At 44.1% G+C, this 20,508-nt stretch overlaps 2 protein-coding genes across 3 annotated transcripts in view; one reads left to right on the forward strand and one right to left on the reverse strand.

Moving 5' to 3' along the window:
* The window catches only part of ARHGAP40 (Rho GTPase activating protein 40), a 46,503-nt gene extending 42,461 nt beyond the window's left edge, over positions 1 to 4,042 (reverse strand). The window contains exon 1 of one of the 2 annotated variants that reach the window (XM_075768622.1): positions 3,753 to 4,042. The gene's annotated coding sequence lies outside the window, so the exon portion shown is untranslated. Of the gene's footprint in view, positions 1 to 723; positions 1,091 to 3,752 lie in introns of those variants that run through there. The other variant, XM_075768620.1, reaches the window with a different exon arrangement.
* Positions 4,043 to 7,288: 3,246 nt separating this feature from the next.
* On the forward strand, positions 7,289 to 18,737 carry ACTR5 (actin related protein 5). Its single transcript, XM_075768485.1, has 9 exons — positions 7,289 to 7,885; positions 8,786 to 9,015; positions 9,867 to 10,036; positions 10,881 to 11,098; positions 11,426 to 11,608; positions 14,214 to 14,336; positions 14,789 to 14,928; positions 15,504 to 15,636; positions 17,083 to 18,737. Exons 1-9 carry the CDS (start codon positions 7,502 to 7,504, stop codon positions 17,338 to 17,340), a joined length of 1,839 nt encoding a protein of 612 aa, XP_075624600.1. The 5' UTR covers positions 7,289 to 7,501; the 3' UTR covers positions 17,341 to 18,737.
* Positions 18,738 to 20,508: the final 1,771 nt, after the last annotated feature.

Genomic DNA, 20,508 nt, shown 5'->3' on the forward strand with positions numbered 1-20,508 from the left:
CCGGTAATCCTCAAAGTAGGTTTCTCAAGCAGGTTTGGATGTTGGCACCAACCTCCCTGCTATTACAGTGACACTACAAGCAACAGCCAGCCCAGCCAAGCTAAAGCTATTCTGAGTGTATTTACACAGACTAAAAACTACCCAAAGCATATACTTTGGTATCACCAGGCTTTAAAACATCACCATGCAATACAAGAAGCAGCAATATTCTACTAGACCTTTAGAGAGTTTACCTACCTCAGTTCATCTACTTCTTTGCAGTGATTGTCCCGCTAAAACGTTTTTAACTTGAATGGTGGCGTTTGGGCAACTGCCTCAAGATAATAAGGTTTCTTACTGAACTGAGATTAACAGAGTTCAATATATTGAAGTAGCCTAAACAAGCGATATCCTATAGAGACAGGGGCCATCCCCAGCGACTCAGCCGCAAGATTAAGCCCTTCTTGCCAACACAATTCTAAGTGCACGTAGACCAGGTGGAAAGAAAAACCTCGAGACTACCAGAAAATGTTCTTCTCGCTGGCTCAGGGAAGACAGCTTTGAGCTGTCAGTAGGGGGGCTGTAGCTGAAACAATAACCCCACTCCCCAGCGGGGCAGGGGAAGCCACATTCTGCAGGAAAAGCAGCGATTTAACACCGAACGTTACAGCATCTCCGGCAACAGCAACCCCACAGCTCCGGGGCAGCGCCAGTCCACCCCCCCCCCCCGCAGCATCAGCCTACCTGCTGGGGTCAGCGCTGCAGACAATAGCTGCCCCCCGGAGAAGGGGAAAAGCCGAGAGATGGGAGCTACTCCCTCCACATCCGACCGCGGCACGACAGCCGAAACGCCTCGCTCCGCGGCACCGCCCCCGCCCCGAGCTCCACCGCAGCAGCCCCGGAGCTTAAATGCTTCCTGGGGCCCCGCTGGCCGGGACTCACCGCGGGGCAGGCGCGGAGCTCCGCGGGAAGGGCGGGTGGGCACGGCCGCCGCCTGCGTGGGGAGCCCCGGGCGCGGCGCGGCCCCTGCGCGGGCTCCGGGAGTAGGCGGGGCCGGGGCGGACCCCACGCGGGACCGGTGCCCGAGCTCGCCCCCGGTAACAACAGCAGCTGCAACCGATCCCTCAGCATCTGCCTTCAACGCCCGCCCCGGCCCCGCTGGCAGACCGGGAAGGCACGGGGGGTCCCCGGAGGAGAAGTGTCCCGGTCCCGCTCCGGGCAGAGGTTTCCTCGGCAAACAGCTGAGGAACAGCAAATATTTTTTTTTTCTTTCTTCCCTAAATAACGATGTGGACAAATAAGTTTTATTTAAGAGCATACTGCTCTGGACAAATATTTGGACATGTGGACAGAAAGACAAATAAACATAAACACAGCATGCTTCATAATTAGTGCAGGTTAGTGTGTTACATAGTCTGCCCGTGCAAGACTCTGGAGAGACACAGTTACTCCACACAAGGAGCAAAGACAAACATTTCCACGGGTAGCAATATAGTCTTTGGGATGTGACTTCCTAATTTAGGTCCTCTTTAAAACCAGTTTGTTGAATGTGTGCATTCACACCAGGAGCACCCAGCTGTTCTGTTCCTAGCCTGACACCTGGCTAAACCCTTAGGCCACACAGTCCCACTAACTGGTTAGATCAGGTTGTTAGTGAGTGCCTCTTTGGGCTGTGCTCTAACCTTGTATTGCCTGTCAGCTCTGCTGAAAAGCATATCCTGAACAGCTATGAAGGAAATACATGCTCAGCATCCGCTAAGGGCTTAATTATTTCTTGTTAATTGGAGATAGGCTCATTTCATTTGTTAGACCTGCGTGTTGAAAGACTGTTTCCTACTTTGAGAACTCACAAGCTGGAGATCAGAAAAGTGCTAATTGGGGTATGAATAAAATAATCACTGGGCTGTACTGCAGTCAGTAAGAACCACTACTGAGAGCTATAGCCTTGATCTTATTTGTTTGAAATGAAAGATTAGTAGTGGTAAACAGAGAGTATCACTAGTGTGGTGTAGCATTTGGTCCTTATAGAAAGGAACTCATCCCTCTAAGGTGGGAGGGGAGCAGAGTGCACACCCAAGCACAAAAGGCTGGCTACTGTTGTTCATTTAACAGCTAGCCAGGCAATACTGTCACTTTGAAAGTAGCTGTTGTGACCGAGAGAGTGCGTGTCAACTTAGTCTTGACTAAGTTTCCTTTTCAGAAACTTAACCTCCCTCTGCCAGGCCACGCTAGCTCTCCCTGATGCTGAGCAAGATTGCTGGTAATGGTCATGGTACTACCTGCTTTACTTCCTCAAAGAGGAAGTTCTGAGCTTCATCACTCTGTTCCAGTTTGTTTATATCTCCTCCCCAAGACTGAAGCCAATAGCCCTCTGCTTTCCAGCCTCAGGGAGCCCAGGATTTTCACAACTTTTTCACTCAGCAAAACAGACAGCTGAGCCATGTAGATCAAAGAGGATGGCAGCAGTTGAATCCTCAGGACATTAGAGATCTGGAGTAACTGGCAGACAAAGTTCCAGGTGAGAGAAGAAACCATGGTACACAATAGCTGGTGAAGAAAAGGAGGAAAAGAATTGTCACTGCAATGATGTTCTCAGAAAAGGTTCTATTTTCAGAAGGATACAAGTGATGTGAGACCAGGAGCGCGGTTCTCTTCCCTCATCCACCCACCCCACTAACAAGCCAACCCCAGTTCTTCAAACTGCTCTGTTCACATCAATATTTATATATGTGAAGAGCTCTAGGAGAATCAACGGTTACCCTAAACAAGTCTAAGCTTATTGTTAGCATCATTTCTCTAGTCTTTGAGCAACAATGGAAAAAATCTTATTACACTGACTTGGTACTGCTTTGGTGATGTTAACAGGGTCAAAAATATTTTGACTTGATATTAGTGATTCCATGCTAAAATTGGGCTTCAGGGTGTGCTAGTCAAACAACTACAGCAATTTAAGATGATACCAGTCCTCAGTTATTCTAGGCTAATAAAGGTCACTGCTCCAGCAAAGCTGGTGGAATTAAGTGTGGGTGAGTACCTCAGTTGCTGCAATTCAAAAATCCCAGCAATATAAACGAGTAGACAGAACTGAATAGTGACAGTGGAGACACAGACCAGCTTTCCCTGCTGAGCCCCTTCTGCAAAGGGACATGCAGTCAAGGCACAGGGAAAGAGAATATACACAGGCACTAAGCTCTTCCACGGCTTCAAATACATCTTTTGGGATTTGTATAAAGCTTAAGAAGATTGGGACTGCCGTGTTTGCAAACAGACTTCTGGCTTCAGCTCTTATGAAGTGAAATACATCTAATTTTCAGACACATACTCCACTGTAAGAAATCTGAAGCAGCTTTTAAAAATACATAATATCAGCCATACATACCAGGAGAGTTTCTATAGAACATTGAGCTAAGCCTCTTATCTTAGAGGGATAGGTACTGGTTTTCACTGTTCCAAATTCAATTCTCAAGGACTTTTAAAATATGTATACATCTCTTTAAATATATATATACACACATATTTATACAATACACAAATATGACAGTTGTTCTGTACTATTTATGTTATCGTTACCTTGTCTACAGTAAGGGTTATTCCAAACAGGGAAGACAGGAAAAAAAGCCTTGTTAGTCATTAACCAAGCAGAAACCAATGTTGCAGCTTTCTCTTACCCAAGAGGCTGGGGAACCAGGCAGAGGTGGGGAAAAAAAAAAAAAAAAAAAAAAAAAAATCAGAGCTGAGGCACAAAAGCAGTAGATATGCAGAGAGTTACTCACCATCATGATGTTACAGAGATCACCCTTCTCAGCATGGGAAGGTCTTATCTTCTGGCTCTCAGACCAGTTGTCTGAAATTGCAGCAAGAAGACTTCGGGTTTGACTTTTTGGGTTTGAACTCAAATAAGCAGGTTTGGGGCTCAGCTTTCCTAGAGATCCACTGGATTGGGTCTCCTCTTGTGATTCTGTACTAGATATATCATTCTGATTTTCTTCCTCTGTTGACTCATCCTCAAATTTAGAGTCAGAATCAGGCTCATCAGAAAATTGTTTCTTTATTTCTTCTGCACTGGGCACCTGTACTACAAATAAGTTTTAAAACAACATGTAAATTATCTATAACATGACTTTTTCCTCCCTAGCTATAAGCCTTACATGTTCAAGCTAGGCAAGGCTCTTCTGAATCTTTTCCAATTGAAATAAAGGATTCTCAAGCCCAATTTATTGTAGAGGCAATAAAAGGCCTATACAAGTGTTTGATTTTATCCAATTAGCTCTTAATCAGCAACTATATTAAAGGAGGAGCTGAAAGATATGCTGCTTTTTACTTGTACCTGCTGTAAAATAGCATAAAATAAGTAGGTATGACTGAATTACTCAGGAAAATATTAAACCAAACACTTCTATTATCTTAAGAGTGATTGAGAAATAGTCTAATGCTCTAGTACTGCAAATACACTAGTATGAAAAAAAATTAGTAATATGTGTAATCATATTTATTAAAATGGAATTTAGAGCATTTGTGTAAATCCTTGAAGGCCTGGTGCTAACAACAGTCACCTCAGAGCTAGAAATTGTGAAGGTAAATGCAGTACATATAACTTGAAAATACCATTCAAGGCATCAAGATATTCCAGAGTTGCTCTGTCCAGGCAGGAAGCTGATCCTCCACCTGAGCGTAAGTATGTGGCACAGCTACCCTTTACCTATGCAAAATAGATTATTTTATTCCATTCTTCAGGTATCAGCCATAAGCCATGCCTGTGGTGCTCAGGGTACCTTGTACCATCGTCACAACCTCTTACAACCCGCGGTTTTAATTGCTATGACCAATTACTCTCAAGAGTGTGTTTGTGTGGAGGGAAGGTACTTTGCTGCTGCTGCAGTGAGCAGAGGCTGTTATGAGTATCAGTTGTGTGCTAAGCCTGCACAACGGGAGCTGGAAGTCACAAATGCAGCATGCACACACATGCAGGATGGCGAAGGAGGGAGGAGCACAAGCCCCTGCTGCAGTGAGTACCTCTCGTTCCTCTGCTGTCTGTGGGTGCAAAGGAATTGTCTCCATGTCGCTGCTCCTGTGGGATCTATTATAGAGCTGGATACCACATTATTAGATAAGAACAGAGGGCACCAAATAGAAGTAAAAGCTTGCTGAAGTCAAATCTTGTTCTTGTTTTCCTTCCTACAGCTGTTCTGCGAAGGCAGAATCGCTGCTTTTGAACTCATGATCGATTCCTCAGCTGGGATTGCTTTTGCTCCAGGATTAGAGCAAACTAGCAAGGCTTTATCCTCATGAGTGCATCAACAAGCCCATTATTAGCCTAAAGCAAAGCTTGTGTTATTAGTTACTGACGTGTTAGAAATAAGAATCACTGGTGGATCAGAAAGATGCAAAATACACAAATAAATGAAAATGCATGTCCTGCTGCCTTCAAATATTTTCTATCAGCCTCAGCACTGATAAAAGAATCCCTTAACAGTTCCTCTGGTAACACCACCACACACACACACCCTCCCCCCCCCCCAAAAAAAAAAGTGTAGGAGCACTATAATGCCAGAGTTTGAAAACATACAAAATCAGAGGGTTAGGTTTGCTTTCTGGGGGATTTTTTAATAAAAATTTACAAAAATTACTTGTCCCTTGCCTTAAACTAAATTACCTCTGAGAAAAAGGGAGAGGGCAAGGCAAACCAGCTGGCAGCATCCTGCCTTCTAAGTATTTTTAACAGAAAAGCATAATAATTTGAGTTTGATTTTTCTATATGCTATCAACAGTACTAAAAAACCCTTTAGTTTCCCTCTGTGACAAGTGGCATTAGCCTAAAATAGCTAGCAGAGTGCTTTAAAGATCCAGCTAATAGATAAAGCCTTTATGCAGGAGCATTTTATCTGCTCAACTGCAGAACTTACCTTCATTAAGTAGAAGCTGTAGCCAGATAATCATTATGATCAACAGCATTACAAATGGCAAACAAAGCCAGAAAAAAAGAAGAGAAAAGGTCAGATCGTTCACCAAAGGAACCAGAGGATACTTCATGGCTTGCTTCAGGTTACGCTAAGTTTAGCACAGCCTGCCTGCTCCGCTTTACTAACTACCTTTTAATAACTCTCATTGCATCACTGTGTTAATCTCAAGACCGCTGCTATACTCAGCACGGTCAGCGAAAGGGACAGCCCCATGCTATGCAGGGAGGGAGAAATAAGGGTGAAACATGGGATAAAAAGAACTGAGAAAACATTTGATTTGATTGTCCTTCCTTCAGTTGGTGTTTACAGGATAAATACAAACTAGGAAGCTTTCAAGGCTTATGTTAAAACAATAGTTAAAGGTATTGTAAAGTTTGTACTTGCAGATACGGGGGAGATAACCCAGTGCTTCAGCCACTTTGAAGCTGGGGAGACAAGGTTACTTCTGAGAAATCAATAAAACAACTACCCTGCAGAGATGTGTAGAGGATGACTAGCTAAAAATTACTTTTCCCAGGCTTTCTTATTTGACATGGAGCACGAATTTGTCCCATACGAACATGGACTCTATCTCTAACCTACTCTCTATGTTTCTATCTATTAGTTAATCCATTAGGAAAATAAACCTTTGTAGTTTCATTGCTGTTCTATCTCCCCTCCAAGAAAGGCAAGCCAGCATGTTTCATAGGGTGTATGTCTGTAAATGTATTGCTTAATAGTAAAGGAGTTCAGTGGTGATCAAAGTAGGAACAGATAGGTGACTTTGACTTGATATTCATCATGCTGTGTGTTTCTCCTTCAATAAAATAAAACCATTACCTATCGCTTACCTCACAGGGGCTTGTTTGGCTAAATTAATTGTTTGTGTAGCTCTCAGCAAGCCTTAGACAAGAGCAGCTATGTAAGAGCACATTAGGAATGATTGCATGCATTTAACGTTCTCGCTTGCGTGCATGTGTTTGTTTTTATGGAGTAACAGCCCCTCGAAACGAGCCTTTTAATCCCAAGATCTAAATGAACTTTGCAAATTCTTATTAATTCACGTTAATAACAACCCTGTGTGATAAAAGAAAGCTATTATCCCTACTTTGTGCAGTGGGTAAACAAGTGAGAAAAGCCATTAATGATTTCAGCTTCGAGGACGCTAAATATTTGCCATCCCCAGGTTGGGGCATTTCTGAAAATCAGGGTGATGGTGGTTTGTCTGCAACCGCGGTGACAGGAGTGACGCAAAGGAGGCGAATCCAGCGGTTGTGAAGTTTTACCGAAGCGTCTCTCCGGGCCCTGTCACAGGGACCGCTCTGGCACAGGCCGGGGACCCGGGTGTTCACTTCCACGCAGGTGCCAGACGCTGGGGAGGTTCAAGCTCCAGGTTTAACTCGTTGTGGCAGAGGGCGCGGGGGGGTCCCTGCGTGACGGGGGAGCGGGGGGGACACAGACCCCCCCCCCCCACACCCCGCGGCCTCGCTCGGCCGAGGGCCGCGGACACCAGCCGGCGCCGCCGGCCGGAACGAGTGTCGGTGCCCGCGTTGCCGGCCGGAGGGCGCAGGGGAGGGCGCAAAATGGCGGCGGCCTCGCGGGTGTTCGCCTTCCGCGACGTGCGCTGGGCCCCCGACCCGGTGCTGGAGCCGAGCGCGGCCGTGCGGACGCCGCAGCCGGTGCCGCTGGTGATCGACAACGGCTCTTTCCAGACGCGGGCGGGCTGGGCCTCCGCCGACCCCGCCGTCCCCGCCGAGCCCCTGTTGCGGTTCCGCTCGCTGGCGGCGCGTAGCCGCGGGGCCCGCGGAGGGGCCGGCGCCGAGACTCAGGTGGGCAACGACCTGGGGAGCCCCGAGCCGCTGCGTTGGCTGCTCCGCTCGCCCTTCGACCGCAACGTGCCCGTCCAGCTGGAGCTGCAGGAGCTGCTCCTCGACCACGTCTTCCAGCGCCTGGGCGTCGCCTCGCAGGTACCGCCGGGCTGGGAGGGGGGACGCCGGGCCGGGGCGAGGCCCTGAAGCCGCCGGTGAACCCAGGCCCGGCCCTGGGGGGGAGGGAAAGGTTGTGCCTGGTGGGAATTGGGGGGGGTCTAACATCGCCCTGGTTGTCCAGGGCCGTTATGTTATCCCCCTCCTCGCAGATACTCATGGCCCGGGGGGGGACAGGCCCTGAGCAACCTGCAGTGGTGACCCTGGCCAGGCCAGGTGCTCCCCAGGGGAGGCTTTTGAATCCCGGTATCCTCTTAATTGCGTCCTGGTTTTGTGGTGAAATGAAAGCAGGAGGATACAATTGCATGACGAGAGGCTTTGGACTGCAATCTTGTCAGGCTGTGGCTGAGAGCCGGCGTCCAGGATCAGTTTTTGAGAAGGACATTAAACACTACTAGTTTTGTTTCCTGCCCTTAGTAGTAGTGCTCGTTGACTACTTGTTTTGTACACCTAGCAGAGTTGAGAGCTGCTTCTCAGACTATGAAGCCTTTTGCCTGCATGACAACACCAGTTTGAAAGCTTTACCTGATACTGAACTAAACTTTCGCCAGTTTTCACTTGCACTTCACCTCCTCGTTGCGTAGATTTTGGTTGCTTAGATTTTTAATCATTTGTATATGCTTTCCATTCTCCTCCACCCTTAAGAGTTTATTCTTTGATTGGATTAACTTTAGAAGCCCTGCTATAGACAAGACTTTTTTCTCACCCCCTTAAGCACTAGATACAATTTAACTTACATGATTAATAGCCTGCACATAAGGTGTTTTCTCATTGCTGTTTTGGAGAAGTTCTTGCTGATGTTCAAAAGCAGAAACAAGGATAAGTATCCCTGGATTTTCCCTTCATACCACTATTATTTTTCTCTTTTCTTGTCTCTTCCAGGGTTGTGTTGATCACCCTATTGTTTTGACAGAAGCGGTGTGCAATCCTCTGTATTCAAGACAAATGATGTCAGAGCTCCTCTTCGAATGTTACCAAGTGCCAAAAGTGTCTTATGGTGTAGACAGCTTGTACAGTTTTTACCACAACAGAAAGCAGAACTGGCCCTGCAGTGGTTTGGTGATATCTTCAGGTTATCAGTGTACGCACATTTTGCCAGTCTTAGAAGGCAGGTGAGTTCTTGATGTCTTAAGTACGGTGCAGCTTCTCTTTGTCAGTCATTGCCTTTTCAGTGATGCAAATACCCATTTCTCTAGCATTCAGTATTCCAGCTCCTGCAGTCTGAGCTCTTATCAGGTCTTGATTTATACTGATGAGTTAAAATTAGGTCTGCAGATTTTGCTAAGTCCTGTTGAATTTTGAATTGAAGCAGCTGGGCTGTCCTTGCACATATTGTATTTTTAGTTACTATTCATGCGTAGTTCTTTATTTTCAAAAGTAGAAGGGGATATCTGCCCCAAGTAAAATCAGACATTAAAAAAGATATGTTAGGTTTTAAGTGCCCTGCGAGATTTCTGCAGTTCCTGAGGCTTTTATCATTCTGATTATGCTGCTGTGTTGCTCTAGTCTTTTTTTGGTTGGTTTGCTTTTAATCCTTACTGCAAGAAATGGCTTTATTTTATCTGGTAGATGCTTCAAATTTTCGAGGGCTACACCTGGCCAACTGCGAAATGTTACAAAGGTTAAAGGAACTACTTTTAGCTCCACTAACCATTGCTTCCCTTCTTAAAATAGAACACTTCCTTGCTGTAGCCAAAATTATTTAATGTTTGGGGTTTTTAAAGCAGAACAGAGCCTTTCGGAAAGTATCTGCAAAAAACAAAGCAGTGATTATGCTTGTTGTCTGAGAAAAGCAGATGTGTTAGATTCTCTGATAACTGAATCTTGAAATATTTATCTGTGAATCTTCATCTGTATACTTGCCCATATCAGAAATTAAGTAATACTGGGGACAGTAGGAGGTCTGTTTTATGCTGAACTTGCAGATCTCTCCGATCTCAGTTGCGTCTCTTTGCATTTTCAGGCTGGATGCTAAAAACTGCAAACGTATTAATCTTGGAGGATGTCAAGCAGCTGTCTATCTCCAACGCCTCCTTCAGCTGAAGTACCCAGGACATTTTGCTGCCATCACTCTCAGTCGCATGGAGGAAATACTGCATGAGCATAGCTACATTGCAGAGGATTATATAGAAGGTAAAACCAGCTGCAATTTACTACTAGACAGTATTGATCCAAACTTCATTTTGTTTTTTATATCCCTTGTTCTCAAACCGGCTGGGATTCTGGCAGAAATACTCTACTACTATTTTGCTTTCTTCATAGCTGTCTTTCTGGTAATCTACCTTATGGGAAATGCTTGACAACAGTTTCAAGTTTAACATGAAGATAGAAACAAAATTAAATTACAAAAAAAATTTTCTGCATTAGTTCAAATTTTTCTGTGAATAAAAATTGGAATTATTTCAGAGGAAAAGAATTTAAAATAAGTTTATTTTATTAGTTACTTTATACTGCCAACAAAACATTAAACTGGTTAGCATGATTTCTGCATCTGACTGTTTCTTCTCTGCCTTTTTGGCGTATCCTTTTTAAGGTTTCCAAAATTGCAGAGGACATTTCTCATGACTCTTTGTGAATTAAAGAGGTTTTAAAATTTCCATGGTAAACGTCATCTTAAATAGTGGCTGAGAAATAATGTTTTCTTTGTCACTTATGGAAGAGCCTGATGGAGTCCTTAGTCCTTCCTTTCCTTAGGAAAAGAGAAGAGACGTTAGTGTGCACTTCCTACTTCTTAGTACTTGATGTTTCCTGTATGCTGGAGATCAGAACGCTAAGAACCATGTGCAGGGAGTATCTGACTGGCAGGCAGTGCTTCGAGGGTAGCTAAATACGGGGGCAGCTGCCAGAGCTGGGCAGAAACCCAGGCTGTGCTGTTGCCTTCTCTCTTCTAAGTCTGAACGTAGCATGGAGTGCCTACAACGTATGAATCATCCTTCTCTGCCTGACAAAACAGTTATTTTGCTTTCAAAACCTTCAGAGCTACAGAAGTGGCGGTCCCCAGAGTACTATGAGAGCAACATGCACAAGATGCAGCTGCCTTTCTCTAATAAACTGCTGGGAAGCACTCTGACATCAGAGGAAAAGCAGGAGAGGCGGCAGCAGCAGTTACGTCGACTTCAAGAACTCAACGCACGTCGCCGAGAAGAGAAGCTGCAACTTGATCAAGAGAGGTTGGACAGACTACTATATGTACAGGTAATCAAGGCAAAGATTTCTGTGGGATCTTTTGGGAGAGGGGCAGGCTGCCCCCGGAGCTTCACACATCACTGTAGAGATGCTACGACGGTCCTGTATGTTTTCTGATAGGAGCTTTTGAAGGTTACTTGCAAGAGAAAAGGGAGAGATTATTTATGCAGAGCATGCTTCCAGGTTCTGAACAGTACTTCTTTTGTGAAGTACTTTGAATGCCGCTGAAGACACACATCGTAATATCTAGTCGTGAAGGCAAAGCGTACACGCACAGTTGATGGATAGTTGATTGTCCTGTGTTGTTCATCACGGCTAACTCTGATCTGTCTGTAGGAACTTTTAGAAGATGGTCAAATGGATCAATTCCACAAAGCTTTGGTGGAGCTGAATATGGACTCTGCAGAAGAACTTCAGTCTTACATCAACAAATTGAGTCTGTCCGTTGAACAAACGAAGCAGAAAATCCTACAGGCAGAAGTCAATATTGAAGTAGATGTTGTGGACAGCAAGCCAGAGGTATAATGTTTTCACCGAGTTAATCCTGTTCTTATCTCTGACAGAATTAAGTTTCTATGCTTGAAAATGTGCCCCTTCAGACTTTTATTGATGAACTGAGTTTTTCCTTTAACACACTGCAACTCGTTAGTTTGGCAACTGCTTCTCTCTTTTCCAGCTTTCCTATGCAGCTTCAGAAAGGGACAGTTCTGGTTTTATAGAGTATGCCTGAAATCAGTAACCCTTCTTGTGCTGTTCTGCACTGTGCTCTGGGACATACCTTATAGTTTGATTCCGTATAGTTTTAAGCATAATCTCTAGGCTTCCTGACAGTATTTGAAGTATGCAGTTGTATGAAATCAGTAAGTTTCCTTAAAAATTTCTTGCGCATCTTTAAGAAGTGGGAGAAAAGAGGAGGTACCCTGAGGGTACCACTGTTCTCTTTGTACTTACTCCTGGCAGTGTATGCCAGCCACTGTTCTTACTTAAGGTTGTCTTGCTTAGAGGGTTGTAAATGCAGCAGCTAACATAATGATTTTGTTCATAGTTTAAACCAGTCTCTAACTCTGCTTTTGCATTGTTTTTCATGAAATAAGTGGGCCTGGTACGTTAATGATTTTAGATTTTTTTTCCAATGCATGACACTTAAGACATGGAGTTTTACGTACTTAAACCACAAGTGGTTATAATCCTAAGACAACCATCCTTAAATGTCTGTAGCCTTGTATTAGAGACATAGAAGAACCTATCAAGCTTTTTGTTAAAAACAGTCTTTGTTTTCCTATCTGTTCTTCCCTTCCAGATGCAGAGAACTTTATGGTAAACAACTAACCCTTTACCTTCATTTTGCTATCTTTTTTTTTTTTGGTGCAATTAAGCAGCAGTTCTATTTTGTTTACTTAACAATGAAAGATTAATTACTACACTTGGTTGTTGGCATAGTCTTGAAGATGAGAAGTTTATTTGTCTGCTTTGCCAGACTAATACAGGCCCAGCACATAGCAACTGCTTCTGAGAGATGGTCTGAGCTGTTTGTGCATTTACTTGTAATTGCCTTTCAAGTCACAAAAGATAGAGCTTTTTTAGTTGTATGAGTCTTTGCTAAGGAAAAGGTAGAGAGAAAACAAAACTGAAGCACAGAGGAGAGTGGTGCCAGATATAGGAGTTCTTGTGTCTTACGTGGAACTTGAGATGCAGCCAAAGCTAGCAGGTGAGCCGATACCTTCTGGGTGCTATATTTTGAGTATCCTTATCAGTAAAACTTATGTAAGAATCAGAATGACTGTGAAATTGAGGCAGGTGATGGGCTTACCATTGTGGTAAAGAATCTTTCTGCATTCTGTCAGAAGAAATTGTTCTACAAAAAGATAATTGAGAAACTATCGGCTTCTTGTAATTTTGCTTAGTGGTTGTGCCTAAGTTCCAACATGTCCGGCTTGGATCCCGTGCTCCCCTTCTTTACTCGGTGTGGTCTCAGACCTTGGAATGAATCGGCAAGCCTTTTTGTTTGGTCTGTGCTTTGTGAGAGCACCTGCAATTATCACCAAATCCATTTCTGAAGATAAGCCATCCCTCTGTGGCCCTGTAAAGGAGTCTAGAAGCTAATTATGTTGTCCTACGGTCTGTGCCAAGTCTTCAGCTGAGTTCTATGTTTTTTTCTGTTGCTGGTTTGTTGGGTTTTTTTTAAAATCTAAAAAGAAATGGATTTAACAACACATAAATGTTGGAGATAAATTCTGGTCACTACCATTTGTTTGCTGTACCAAGGAATGCTGCTTCAACTTCAGTTTGAGTAATTGCTTGGGTTTTAACTGGATGTAAGCTACACACTTAAGAATGTTTAAATGATCTAGGTTTATCTCATCCTGGTATTGCTTGCTAGGTGTTGCAACAAATGTTTCAAGTTTAAAATAACAAAACCAAATCTTTAGCAACACAATCCCAAAGGTAACATTGTAACAAAAAGAAAAGCTCATTAAAAAGCTGCTCCTACTTCACAACACTGAAATACTCTAGGATTTTGAGTGATCCTTTTCATTAGGAAGGAGCTTTGGGAGCACCTTCACATCTGTGTAAAATACAAGGGCTTTTGGTATATCCTGTGTGCAAATGCTAGGCAGTTGAAACTGTCAAAAATTGTCTGGCAGCCTTGTAGCTAGCAAATATTTGTTTTCCAGTCCCACACAAGCAAGGCAGGGATGCTATGGTAATTATAGAACAGTTGGAGGTGCTGGGAGTGCACCAAGTTTTAACCAATTTAAAAAGCTATTTTAATAAGTTTTAGTATGTTGTTATATTTAGGACAGGGCTGGCTAGGATCCTGGCAGTCAGCCTGTTGACTAAGGCCTTTAATTTCTTAGGTAGCATAATGATAAATTTATTGAAAGTGTTTGATTTTTATGTTTTGAGTGAATGTCTGCCTTAACTCCGGTTTTCTAGATTGTTCACCATTTTGACTTTTGTCTAAAGTGCTGGAAGACAGCATATTTGGTTTCAGGCATGCTAAAGAGTTGAGATTTGAGGGAATCAGGGTTGAATTTTCCAAATATGTCACCAGAATTGAAGTCATATGTGTCATATTAGTCACCTGAGCTAATCTACCTTAATATACCTTCTCTCTTTCCAGACTCCCGATTTGGATCCATTAGGCAGTGAACAATCACTGGAGGATGTGGAAAGTATTAATGAGTTTGAACCTTTGTTTGCTGAGGAGCAGCCCGAAGTTGAGAAGCCTGTTGCTGCAGTGCAGGTTTGATTTCTGTTTCTACACCTCGTGCCAGAGGTTGCTGCCTCCCAGTTGTCCAGCTAGTCTGCTAACATTTCTCCAAATGCAACCATTGTTTGCCTCTTCTTGGAAGTGATGCTTAAACTATCTGAAGAGGACATTAAGAGAGAAGTCCTTGCAATCTTAGCTGATCATTTAGAACATGAATATACCCACTTGGCTCACTCTGCAGGCAGTGCCTGTTGTAGCAGTGCCATGTTATTAGGGAAAAAATGTCCCGCTCAAGTTTTTTTTTGTGTGTGGTCTGTAGCCCAATATCGGTTCCCATTTGGAACTTTTTACAGCATGGCCCTTTCTCTGTGAGAACATTACAATCTGGTTTTTTGTACAGAATTGTTTGGAAACTTTGCTTGTTCTAGAATATTACTATTCTTTAACATAATTTCCTACTACTTTTCAATCTCATCTTTTTAAAGCCCGTGTTTAACCTGGCAGAGTACCATCAGCTTTTCCTTGGCACTGAAAGAATTAGGGCTCCAGAGATTGTTTTCCAGCCCTCCCTGATAGGAGAAGACCAGGCTGGTATAGCAGAAACCATGCAATATGTCCTTGAGAGGTGAGTTTACAAAGCTACTTGGCACTTACTTCAAACAAGCTAGTCTTGTTTTGATATCAGCTTTTGCAATACTGGTTACTTAACAGTAATTTGAGAAAATATGTTTGAATAGTTCTTTTTTTGGGGGGTTGAGCATTACAGGTTGGACACATCTTCCTGTTCTGAAAACCACGTGAGTTGGCAGTCTCTGGTTTTGCGAGACCAAAATCAGGGGTGATGTTTTAAAGCAGTGATATAGGCACACTTGCTGGACAACTATTTCCCGACAACTTATCATTAGCAAAACGTCACCCCTGAACTGTATGAACATACGAGATTGCATTTTCTGAAATGCATAAGAATTCCAGCTCTACTGAGCTGTTAACTTATGAGGTACAGTGCACAGAGTGCTTTAAGGATTTTCTTCTGCCACCCCCTGAATTTCCAGAAAACACGTAAACACAGGTTTTCATGCTGTAAAAGGGAAGGAAGTTTCTCAAAGTGATTCCTGAAGACAAAGTATCACGCTGTAGCTGTTCAGCTCATAGGGAGAGATGTCCTGGAGAAAGACTGAAGTTGTTTTCTGTTCCTTGTAGATATCCAAAGGAGCAGCAAGCTATTCTTGTCCAGAATGTTTTTCTCACTGGTGGAAATACAATGTACCCTGGACTGAAAGCCAGAGTGCAGAAGGAACTCCTTGAAATGAGGCCGTTCCAGTCGTCTTTTCAGGTACATGTATTGACGTGTTGTTTGTGTGAACAGCCTGTTCATCTGCGTTCAACAGTAATTCTGGTCAGGAGAGGTACAGAGCAGGTGTACTTTGAGCATGGGAATGGAGAGTGTTTTATGGCAAGACGCTGCAAACAGCTTTTTTGACCTGAGAAGATGAAGGTTAAGCAAAGATACAGTTGTTCTTTCTGAAGACATTAGAGAGAGTAGGGTAGATGACTTGGAAAAGGAAAACCTGCTTCAGTTAAAGGACTATGCATGCACAAGCATCTTTGGCTGGAAATTTGCAGATTGATTTCTTAGGATTGGGACAGTTATTGTCTGGAATAAGTGACCTTTATTAGGAGAAGTTGCTGGGAAAAACTGTGCTCACTTCAAAACTAAGTTACATGTTCACTTTGTTACATGTAACGACTGTGACAGCAGCAAAAGACATTCAGAGAGTATCTTGCAAACCTGTGATCTTTGCAAGTTTTTTAGTAGTGAGCACAGTACAATCTGGGGAAGTCCCAGTTTGCCATGCATTTTGTAAGGAGAGTCTCCCTTGCTGTTCTGAAACCACCTTTGTCCCCTCAAATCTACTATCTTCTTGAATAGAAAATCAGGTTATAAACTGGCGAGAGACAAAAAATCAGTGCAAATATGATCTTGTGATTCCACAACCCTTATTTTGTACAGTTATTGTACGTAGCTCTGGGCCAGGTATGACGGACAGCAACTTAGTTACAGCAATATACTTGGTAGTTTTAGGAAGGATATTGCTTGCTAAGTTTTTGGTGTGAAACTTGACTGTTGGAAGAAAACATGCACATTTTCATCTGCTTTTAATGTTGCTGCTTGTAACTGAATACGAGCTTCCTTCTTGCCATTAAAATACGGTCCGTAGTGTGGTCCTATCAGAAATCTGTCACGTCACAGATATCACATATGGGATTTACATGGTGTCTAGTCTAGCAAGCCCATAGCTGAACCAGGAAGGGAGTTCATGCTACAGTAATAGGAATAGTTTACATGAAAGTATGAATCTACAGCCAGGGAAAGAGCACACAGTTCTTTCCCACATACGGTGATTTCTCAGCCTGCAGGATTCCTCCCTGATACTTCAAGCAGGGAGAAAGTTTTGCTGGAGCACTTGATACTTGTTTTGTAGTACCAACAACTCTTGCAGCGTTGGCTTCCAGCTGTGGGGGCTGTTGGTTGTGAATGTGATACACCCATGTGCTTTCTCAACCTGTAGAGACAAAGCAGGCTCAGGGAGAATTGATCTCAAGGTGAAAACACACTTCAGACCCATTCCTAACATTGCTCTTCCCCAGAGGCACTGAATAATCAGCTCAAACTGCTGAAATTCATTGATTTGTGCCATATACTTCTGTAATCAGGGTAGAAAGAGCTTTTCTCTCCTGTGTTGAATTGACATTGTTGTTCTATTTTCCATCCATCCAGGTTCACCTTGCTTCCAGTCCTGTTTTAGATGCCTGGTATGGGGCTAGGGATTGGGCAGTGGAATACATGACCCGTGAGGAAGGCTGGATAACCAGAAAAGACTATGAAGAAAAAGGGGGAGAGTACCTCAAGGAACACTGTGCTTCAAATGTCTATGTTCCCATTCGCCTTCCAAAGCAGGCCCCAAGGACAACAGAGGCATCGGGACCTAGCAGAGCGCTGCCACCCAGCACAGGCAACCCTTGTGAGCAGGCATAGCATAGCGCCTTTGTCACAGCCCCTCGGATGTGGATAACAGTGCGGAGAAAAGAAGGGTTATTGGTTTGTGGTATGAGCTGTGTGTGGAGCGCGGGCCTCCGCCTAGCCTCGCTGGCTGCTCGGAGACCACTAAGTGTCTCGTCCAGCTGCTCGAACGAGGAGGAAAAGCCACGCTGGGGCAACAGCTGGCACAGTCACAGCGCTTGCAACGCTTAGTGCCTCTCCTGCATAGTGCAGGAGTATTCACCAACAAGGAGGACGACCACAGAAGTGCATTCCAGGGAAAAACAATCTTATAAACTTTCATAATAAGACTCAGGATTTTTTGAGAGTATATGTTTTACAGGTTGGGGTTTTTTATTTAGTTAAAATGTACTGGTTTTATACTGCTTTTACTGCCTGATCCAGAAGCTGTATCAAGCGAGTCAGCCCAGCAGGCGTCTCCCTCGCTCGTTGCAGCAAGCGTTCGTCAGGACATGTTGGTCAGGATGTGTTCGTCAGGACGCACGGCGCTGCTGGAGGCTGGAGGGGCTGATCTGTGCCTTTCCTCCCGAGGCCTCCTGCGCTCTCCTCTGGTTTGATTTCCTTCTTGCTGCACACTTTCTGCTAAACCACTGCCAAGTAAGCGGTGGGATTTCAGATACTTCTGGACTTCGTTTATGTCAGTAGTATTGATGTCTTGGTTGAAACTGGAGACCTGGTCACATAAAACACTGTCCAGATATAAAGACAGAACCCCTCATAAAGCACAGTCCAGAAGGACTGCCAAATCTCGTGCAGTCCTTAAGTGGTTTTGCAAGAGTGGTGGCTGAGCGAGGCAGCTCACGAGTGGTGGGACTTTTTTATCGAAAGTTGTTTTAGCAATAAAGCAAACCTTTTGCTTTACTGTTACCTTCTGTGTTTCAGTGATTTGACCTCTTTAAAGAGTACAGCAATAAGGATGTATTTGGGTGTACCTTGCTGAAAAATGCAGGTTTGCAGCCAGGCCCCTGTCCTGCTGCACAATGTGCTGCAGCTTAAATTTGACCGGGGATTCAGTTCTTGCATGGAACAACTTGCTATTGCTTTCCCAAAAGAATAATCAATACTAAATGCTGAACTGAAACCTAAGCAGGCTCCATCAGTTTAGCAAGGTCTGTAAAGCATTAGGTTGGAGAAGGTAGGACTATGGGGAAAATGTCCAGATTGTAACTGTATAAAGAAGGTGAGGAGGTGGTGGCAACTTACCGGCCCCAAGGGCCACAGAGCATCAGATAAGTTGTCATCTGCAGACTCAAAACAAAGGACATGAGGTGCTTGTTGGTGTTGAAGTGAGGGGTTTGTTGTCACGAGATATGACGTGTACATTTCTGGATTCAAAAACTATTACCCAGATCTGCGATTTAAAAAAAGAAAAATCTGCTATGGAATGTGGATGTGTCACCTGCGCGTAGGAGGTCCTGCAGTCGCGTATTACTTGGCGAGCGTACGAGGGAAGTGTTGCTACAGATCTGCTCTCTTTCACTGCGTCACCCAGAGCTGGTGGCCCTCGGGTGGGATACGGGTTTTGGTGGACCTTTGGCGTGGTCCTGATGGGCTGCTGGGCAAGGGGAGGAGGAGAAGGGAGCTTGCTGCCTTCATGTAACCTCGACTATTGATCCTATCCCTAGCTGCCTGGAGACATGCTAATTTTCAGGACCATTAAGGCAATTCTGTGGGTTGTAAGAATGTGGAAAAACGTGCTGTGCTGAAACATAGCAAAGTTACACCCCAAGGAAGTGTCTTTTCTGATCTCAGTTCGTATGAGTGACCTGGAGTAGAGTATATGATGTCCCATTGCTATTGACCCCTTGCTGACACATCGTCAGCTATCACGGCAGAGTGGGTACTCAAGATACAGAAATTTGTTCCCATACTTGGTGTTGGTTGCTAAATGGCTAAGAGGGTATCGTGCATAAAACTGTTCCAGAAGGAAAACCTGAAAGGGCTTCTGTAGTGAATGGTTATGTTACTTATAAATGTTTTGCCAAATTGTGCCAAGCACTTCACTTGCATTAATTCAAAGCGGAGCTGTCTAGTTCTGTACAGAGATGCCAGATCAGCTGCTGAAACAGCTTCAAGGAAGCATAATTTTATAATCTCCTAAATACTGGCTGTTCATTTGCTGCTTTATCCCCACAATAGCTGGAGTAACTAACGAACTTGGACATTGCGATCACAGTCACAGGCTGTTCTAAATGTGCTGGTGGGCCTTCAGTTGCTTGGAGTAGCACCATGAAAAGCGTGAATGTTGCAAAACAGGATTAATTTTACCCATTTAAGCTCTGTTCCCCGATACGATTTGCTGTGGTGCTACGTGAGCATTGGTGCTGGCAGGAGGAAAATGGAAGGAGTGTGTGGTGCTGCGGGCAGGAGGACACAGCAGTGTTATTTGTGACAGTAGCGTTGGTCAGAGTCCTTGTGGAGCTCCACCATTGTGATGCTTGTGGCAAGGTTTTTTCATACCGATGTGCAGAATTTGGTTGTTTTCTATATAATTGGCACAGGAGTCACCTAACCCAGAAGGGGCTTGGACTGTTTCTTCTGCGTGTTGGCTTATGCTACCTGAGAGAGGAGCAGGCCAATAAGGCACCTGCTTGGCTTCTTTTTAATGCGACTTCTGGTTGTGTGAGGAATTGTTCAGTGAGAAAACTGCTTACTGAAAAAAAAACCCAGAAAAAAGGATAATTCTGTGGACAGGAAGCCTGAACTGATGCTGTGAGGGCCTTTGCCAAGCGATCGTAGGGCTGCTCTTGAATGAGCAGCCTCAGAGCCTACCGTGTGTTTATCCTGGCAGGTGTCCTGCAAGCTGACAAAGTGCAGTTGCCAATTCAGAGGTGGTCAAGTGGTTCCCGTTCCGTCCTCAGTATATGAAGTTCAAAGCAACTTGTAACCTTATACAATTCAGTTATCGCCTAATTCAGGTCAAAGAATACAAAAGTACAAGTTGCAATTTAACAGCCATGGTGAGCTTGGTCTATTTAATCTAAAAGAGAGCTCAAACTGGGTTCCACCTTTCACTGGGTCCCCAAGACCTGCTCTGAGTGGAAACACCACGTCAGTGAGAAGCCCTGGAGACTAAACATAGATCATGTGTTTAATGTCCCAGATTTCCGTTTAAGCTGCATACGAGCCTTGCTTTTGGTCTTC

Source organism: Balearica regulorum, chromosome 16 (assembly GCF_011004875.1).
Source record: "Balearica regulorum gibbericeps isolate bBalReg1 chromosome 16, bBalReg1.pri, whole genome shotgun sequence".
NCBI lineage: Eukaryota > Metazoa > Chordata > Aves > Gruiformes > Gruidae > Balearica > Balearica regulorum.